General features: G+C 39.6%; 1 protein-coding gene across 1 annotated transcript; it reads right to left on the reverse strand.

Annotated features, from left to right (window-relative positions):
• Nucleotides 1-643: 643 nt before the first annotated feature.
• Nucleotides 644-4,216, reverse strand: tcf21 (transcription factor 21). The gene is made up of 2 exons (XM_052024939.1): nucleotides 3,652-4,216; nucleotides 644-1,116 (listed from the first exon to the last, which is right to left on the reverse strand). The coding sequence occupies exons 1-2, from the start codon at nucleotides 4,111-4,113 to the stop codon at nucleotides 1,027-1,029; spliced, it is 552 nt and encodes a 183-aa protein (XP_051880899.1). The 5' UTR covers nucleotides 4,114-4,216; the 3' UTR covers nucleotides 644-1,026.
• Nucleotides 4,217-7,971: the final 3,755 nt, after the last annotated feature.

The following is a 7,971-nucleotide window of genomic DNA, read 5'->3' on the forward strand; positions in this document are numbered from 1 at the left end:
TGGCTCAACCATGTTTTCATTTCCCTGATTAGAGCTGTTGCCTACTGCTAACCTTACTGAGAATAAGCGAGACTGGGGCCTGAGGCAGCGATCTATTAGGTCCAACATCAACTAAATAAGGGGAGTGTAACATGGGAAACACCCTTTGAACCAGTAAACAGTGCGTTATAATTTAGTCTCGTTTTGAAACCAAACAAATTAAACGGTTGCTCCCCGGTGCCTCTTATGTTACAGTTATGAACACCTAAAACCTATGAAGTTTCCTTTAGCTTCCAAAGTCCCATACCTGAAAGTTTTGTTTTTAACTGAGCACCTCAACTTAGTTTTCGAGTAGTTGTTCTTCTTTGGCACGGGGTCAGCAACTGGTGCCTAAATTCCAGCAATGCGGAGCCGGCGCAGATGTTTGTTTTCTTTGAGCCCTGACTCAACTAACATGAGCTATCTCTTTCTTATCCCTTTAGTGGAAGAAATAAACAAATCGTTGATGTTGTCACTCCGTCGCCTCTATTGTCGAGGTTCGGGGTCTGATGGAAGCAAAACCCAATGGGTTATCAATCAGCACAGCATTGCCCGCACCACAGCACACGCACAGAGAGAGAGACAGGAGAATGTCATACATGCCCACACGGTCACAACGGTTTAAATATAAAGCAAACTTTTATTTACAAGATTTGCAAAGACTTGCGGATAAAGAAAATATATATATATCTTTTATATGATGCTTCCTTACACAGCATATGACTATCAAAGTCAGCTCTGAAATTCAACGTACCTACAATATCTTGCACGACAATATTAAAGTCTGGTCACAATTATAAATGGAGACGTAAAGATCCCTTCCGTACTTTGACCAGCAAAGCAATGGGATGATGTCGATACGCCAGGAGGGTAGTAACATTCGGCAGTGATTGAGCCCGGCCTGAGATGCGCTTAGGGCTTCGACCGTTCCTTCCTCAGTTTAGTGGTTTTTCTCTTTGGTTTCTGGATTTTCCTCCGACTTTATGTTCACTTTTTTCCCCCTTTTAGTCATGACGCTGTCGTCCCGCACAAACGGCTTGTATTCACAACCTCTTTCAGCTCGCTCTCTGGCTTTCCTGCGACCATAAACGGCCATGTCTAAAATAAAAAGGACAACGTTGGTTAACATTTTGTTCCCTCCAAACAGAAACCAAGTCAAGTGTGTTCATTGTTGGTGCCACCTGTTCATGTCTATACTATCCCACCGTTTACCTCGATATCCTCAGACAGCTTTGAAACAAACGGAACTGAAGCGTTCAACTCGGGAAACGAGTTATCTCCACTGCCAACCTGCACCAAATGATATTCACGTCTCATCTGGTAAAGCCATGAACGAAAATCAGTCACCATTTTATATTGTTGGGAGAAATAACGTTGACAGAACAGATTAAGAATTCTGGTTTGATTATTGGTTATTGATATGATATTTAAACACAATTAAAATACTAGAATTACACAGGTTCAAAGAAAAGTCACCCATCACTATCATTGGCCAATGAAATTGGAAGCGTAATTTCAAATCTCGGTCTGTGTTTGGTTCCTTCAATTTATATAACTTTCTTTTTGGTTTCCCTTTTGCATGAAAAAGTGTGTATTTCCGGAGTAGATGGTCGTAAATATTTTAGCAGACAATAAATCCTCTCGGTAGATCGTGTTTAGATTCTATATTAAACCCCTGTTGTTTTTACAGGTCTCATGGATATAGTTTAAATATTTGAAAGAATCAGATTTTCTGAGAGAAGTAGAATCTAATTGATATTCTTAGTTTTTAAAAAATAGTTAAACACAGTCTCAAATCCATCGACACTTCACGAATTTCAATCATCGGGTTAACTCAGTAAAATCAAGTTTTAAAATACATAGTATGGACTTCACAAAATTAAGGTATTTCAAACGGAAATGTGTTTAAATGTTAAGCTTTTATCGGGAATAATTATTCAAGAGAAATATATTGATTATATATCAGTCCTGCTGCGTGTCCCACCTTCTATCTATAAACGGCTTGAAACATTAAAATAAAAAATCTATATTGATACATGTTTAGCGATCAAAGAACAGTGATATCTCTTTAGTATCAGATTTTTTTAAAATAATTGTTCGAAATGTGTATAATGTGAATAGGCGGTTTATAATATTCACAGAGATTTCCCGCATTTTCTATTATTTGGAAATTCTCGTCCTTGTTCGACGGAGTTCAATGATTTTTACCATAGTTTTTAGTTTTGAAGATGACTTGCAGTTTGTGGTGTTAGAAACTGAAAATGTGCATTTCCTTCAACACGAAAGCAGCTGTTTAAAGGGATACTTATAATTTCGACTGTACTTGGAAATCTCCGAGGAAATCTCTTTGTTCTCCGTTATAATTGGTAAGAAAAAAGAAAATAGATAAAATAGATTTAGCAAAATATCAGACAGATTTTCTGTGGCCCCCAGTTTCCAAAATAATGAAGGAAGTTTCACAATATCTCCACTTTTTTAATCCACTGACCTACATTGGTAAACGAGCAACATTGTGCAGAAGCGAAAAAGCGGGTTAAATGTTATTGTTCGAATGGGATATAAAGTAACACAATGTCGCTTCAGGCCGAGAGATGTTCAAAGGATTTGAGTTGCGTCCTCCGCGCTTTAATATTAATTGCATCTCCCCATCAACATTTAATTAAAGTGATTTGTGACTAACCAGTAAATAAGAGGAAAAAAAAGCCCCGTGTTATCTACTGGGAACAATTAGTAAGGGTTTGTATAAAAGGTTTGCATGGTGTGCATTGTGATATACCCCAGTTTAACCTGTGCTACTACGCCTGTTTAATTAGACAACTGCGTTTTTTATTTGCTGTTCCAATAATAAGTGTTATAAATTCCCCCAGTTTGGTAGAAGATTTTCTTTACTTTCGCACACTCAGCAAAGCACCCCCTTTATTCCCAATTTAACTTTCGATAGATTTAACTATAGAAAACTACTCTTCTCCCGATCACAAAGATCTTCAATAAACTAACTGGTAAAACAAAGCGAACGTTTTGATTCGGTTAACTCGTGTGGGTTATTGTTTCTGAGTTGTCTGTTTAAAGCCATAAGCACGGTGCGCTTATCAGTTAACGTCTGGGCGGTTTTATAAACACAAAACTGCCTGTTTATCTGAATGCAGAGGTCTGATTTATTGATACTGGGTTCTGCGACCCGACTCGTGTACATTCACACACACACACACACACACACACACACACACACACACACACACACACACACACACACACACAGTGATTCACAGAATCATACATATTTACACACAGATAAATTCATTCACGCGGAATTACATACACATATAAAATCATTAACGCAATGGCACTATCACAGTCGCACACACACATAAGTACATACATGCTGTAAACTTGTCCCTTTACACACGTACAGATATAATAGAATACTTAGTTATACAAATCTTCACATAATCGCTCGCGCATACATATATAGAATCCAACGCATAAATAGATGAATAGACACATTCATATACATACAAATACAATCCTCCATGAGCTCCAGGGTCAAATATACCCAATTATACACATGCGCGCGTGTGCGGTCTTTAAAACCCAGTGAAAAGCTCTGCGTTCTAGCAAAGGGTGGAATTTTACCAGGTTGACTGGATGAATGTAGCCGTTCTCATACTTGTCGTTGGCTAGGATCTGCCTCAGATGGGCGATGTAGCTGGATGCCAGCCGGAGGGTGTCGAGTTTGGAGAGTTTGGTGTCCGGGGGGACCCAGGGTAGGGTGGTTTTGAGCCGAGAGAAGGCTTTGCTCAGCACTCTCATCCTGGCCCTCTCCCTGGCGTTTGCTGCGTTACGTTGAACCTGTTTCCCTTCCTGGGTCACCCCATTCAGAGGAGATTTATTGGAACCCGTCTTGCGCCTCTTTCCCGAAGCCCCCCTGCCCTTTTTGGGGGATTCGTGTTCGTTGTTGGAGCTGTCTTCGTTGCTGTCGTTGGACGTGCAGAATCCCTTGTTAGATTTCCTCTTTAAAGCATCGCATTCCTCCTCCGTACCCAGCACTTCCATTTCCTGAAGATCTTCCGCATCGCTAACGGACCCAGTGGACATGGTATCGACACGGTCTCCTGTAAACTGAGTTTTAATGACCGAGAAGACACGGAGGAAGTTCGGAATGTGGCGCTTTTCAGCTGGAGTGAATTCCTCCACTCAGTTTGATTGAAGACCCTGCGATCTGGATGCGACATCCGCAATTTATCTCGCTGCTGTGGAGGCGGGACCTGGGGAGGAGAGGAGGGGCCGCTCGGTTTTCACAAACGCTGGTAGCGCGCGATTCTCAGTTAGGATACTTGTCCAGGAAGCCTTACAGAAACTCGACTTTTTTTGCGGTTAGTCTATAAAACAAAACTGGAAAATGTTTAGCAATTACAACTAGATTCTGTGACATTTATAGATACTTAGTTTTTGTTTTGGCGAAGTTCAAGGTATTTGTATTAATAGCAATGTTAAGAAAATTCCCACTTACATATTTTATGGTAATATTTTCTGTAAATGGACTATTGTCTTTTAAAGAAAGTTTCCTTCGAATAGTTTTCTTTTATGAGTTCTACATTCGGCAAACGCTGGGGGATCCGATTCACTGGTTTCAAAAGAATTACCAGAATCACGGAATTTAGTTGTATTTGTTCACTTATGTGTACTGTTTACTTTACTCCAAGTAATTTCAAAAAATAACAAGACGGCGTGTTAACATACCTAGGTAAGAGAAACGAATTCTAACATCAAAAACAAAACATACAGTGCATCAAAAACAAATGAAATGATCATTAAACAATTGGTGTTTCTGGGCTTTGGATTCCACATGTCCGACATCTCAATAGTGATTGTACTTCAGAACTACTTCATTAGCCTTAAAAGTGCTTTGGGAAGTCGCAAGATTGTGAAAGGTCCAACTAAATAAAACCTTAATCACCCCCTCCCCATTCACCCATTCATGATTTGAAGAATCCACTGTGTCTTACAAAACAAGTTCATCTATAGTTTAGAAATTCAAAAATGTGCAAAGTTTGAGTTTGGTTTATTTGTTTGGGAGAATTCGGCCGTGGAACTAAAATCAACCATTTGTGTCCTTACAACATCCCTCCAATTTGAAAAGCAGGATGTCTAGAAGTGTTTGGTCTTTGGTCAAGACATCATTCCAAGCCCTTCTCGGAAAACCACCATTCATTCTAACGGGGTTTGGAAATGTTTGTTTATAATGCGAACTTTTTTTCCATTTTCGTTTTCCGTCGCGATTATTCATCATCAACAGATGATTTCACTTGTTTGATTTCATTTTTCCCTTTCATTGTATCCTTATTTTCATCACCTTCCTTCCTGATATCTTCAATTTAGCTGGGACTATTCTTTCACATCTTCCTGCATGGGGGTGTGCTGCCGTTTAGCGCTCAGTGAATATCTCGTCAGCATCATTGGTTTATAGAATGTAAAACAAGGAGGCAGTAAATTCTGAAAGTGTAAAGTCAGCCGTGCTAGATTTATGAAGCCTGCGTTTCTCTGTTCTTGGACTTGTTTGTGCAGGTGGAGATAGAAATGATTGCCCGCAGATAAGATTTATGATAGAAATGATTGATTTCGTAAACGAATAAAAGAAGGCCCAGAATGGAAGAGATTAATGGCACGTCATCAGCTAAGATCCAGTCTTGGACCAAAGCAGTCAAACCTGAGAAAAGGAAAGGGATATGATACAGGGTTTTGAGATATAATAAGGAGGAAGTATCATGAAAAGATATCTGGAGCTGGGCTTCCCGGAATAGTCATATACTCTTCGAAGTTTTTATACCCAACTGGACATTCCTTGGATTAATTACTGGGTATTATTTTCTTTATATTTTCTTATAATTAGTTTCAATTTACGCATTTTTAAAAAATCTACACGACTTTGAAAGTTCGTCATAACATTCCTATTATTAAAATATTGACGTGCCTATCATTCACGTGTGATACTGAGGTGTCATTCAAACATTTCTGCAGGGGTCTTTTTGAAAGCATGCCAGGTTCCTCTGTCAACCACTCAAACCTCCTCCTTTATATAGCATCAAAGTTCAATATTAGTTCCGAAGAAGGAATTTTACTGATCCCGATAGGGTACAACTAGTCGATTCCTGTGGTTCGGAGTTGAGACCAGGGTGAAAATGGACAACAGTAATTGTCCAACTGATGTAGTCGAATAACTCGGATGTTTGGAGGGGGAACTAAACCACACCCAGCATAACTGTTACTCTTAGTTGTAGTCTGCGATTCCACTAACCATTGATAACAGAACAGGCAATGGGAATAGCTGGAAATCACAGGCCCGGGTCAGATAGGACCGCCAGTTGAAATCTCTCTTTAATTCTTCGGGGTCCCGTGTTTGTAAAGTGACAAATGATTTGCCGTTGATTGGGAATGATACGAAAGTAAACATCTCAGCCCATGTTGTCACGGAAGATTTCTAGAGTTTGAAGCCTGGGGCATTTCTGTTCGGCTAATGGGCGGCCTGTTATCGAACTTGAGAAGAAAACATTCTCCTCGGGAAAGGCAGGGCATCAGTGACACGTGAGCTTAATCCTCACTGTGGCCTGTAACCTTATTGCCTCCTTACTGTACATTGCGCAATTCAGTGAACGTCTGGCCCGGACCCCGCACTTCATAACTAAAACAAAGGGCTAAAAGAACTGTGGTTATTGTATTTTCTTTGTCTGCGCAGTCGGTTATTTCTTAGAAGGACTTGATTAAATTCAGTTTTATTTGCTGTTTATAAATCTTTGTTGTCCCATTTTGCTCATTGTACACTATTCAGTAATGTTTTCCCCTATCATCTTTTGCAGTTTCACTACAGTTGAAGTGGATTTAACTGGTCAACATTCGCTCCTCATATTACATGCTCTATGCTGCAATCTTTTCCCTTCATCTCTTAATCGCACGACAATTGTGTCTCTTAATACACTATCTTCTTGCTTTAGATATGTTTACAAGAAGATCTTGTAGTTGTCAAATGTTACAATTTGAAACAAAACAGATCTCAATTTCATTCCAATTGGTCTTAGCTTGAACCTCATATTGTCAGAAATACCAATACCGATTTACATTTATACTAATCTCTGGAATGCATCAGAGCTGAACATATGACACACCAACTTGATTTTATGACCTCAAATCCGAGTTTTACATAGCTTGGATCCTGAGACTTACAGCACGGGTAGGCTCCTTCCCTCATCAAAACGCCTTCGAAATCATGTACGCCACTGCCTAACTTATTGATTTGCAATCATTCATGTTACACGCCACGTGACCCAATCACCGAGGCTCACAGGTCACAGATAATAAATGTACATCAATTTCGAGTTTCACGATGGATAAAGAGTTGTCGGTGTAATTCGAATAACTTGACATGTTTTCAAATCCGTAGAGGATTCGTTTACATTGTTCAGCCAATCCATTCAGTTCACCGGGCAGTTCAGTCATTTTAAGTAGATGACTATCTGGCTGCTTGCGTCGCTAATGATTATTATGGACTGGGAAGGCAATGGGAAAGGGCCAATTAGATCCTCCTCAGTGTTGGAAAACGCGCGGTAAATCATTATTGGAAACGATCCTTTGGTTGGCAGCTGCTGAAGAATCCTTGGCATTAAAGACTCAAACCTACTCGGTTCAATGCAATGCAAGTTTTACAACAAGGCCCAGAACGGATATTAAGCCCGTTGGTTACATAAATAAGAGACTTTGGTCTATGTTATCAAAAATTAACCTGATCCAATGGAGCAGTCTCCAAAATTTCCTTAATTATGCCCGTTTTATGTAAATAAAACGACGGTCAAATTTCAATGGCAAGATACCATGATGTTTTAGAATCACAATTTTTGCTCCATGATATGCTCATCAAAAAAAAACCTGGCCTATTGATCAGTCATTTGAATTCCAACCTCA

The sequence above is a fragment of the Pristis pectinata genome, chromosome 10 (genome assembly GCF_009764475.1).
Source record: "Pristis pectinata isolate sPriPec2 chromosome 10, sPriPec2.1.pri, whole genome shotgun sequence".
NCBI classification, from domain to species: domain Eukaryota; kingdom Metazoa; phylum Chordata; class Chondrichthyes; order Rhinopristiformes; family Pristidae; genus Pristis; species Pristis pectinata.

Coding starts and splice junctions, on each gene's coding strand:
- tcf21 (XM_052024939.1), bottom strand. CDS start 4,113: ATGTCCACTGGGTCCGTTAGCGATGCGGAAGATCTTCAGGAAATGGAA. Junction 1,117..3,651: donor ACATTCATCCAGTCAACCTG/GTAAAATTCCAC, acceptor TTTTTATTTTAG/ACATGGCCGTTTATGGTCGC.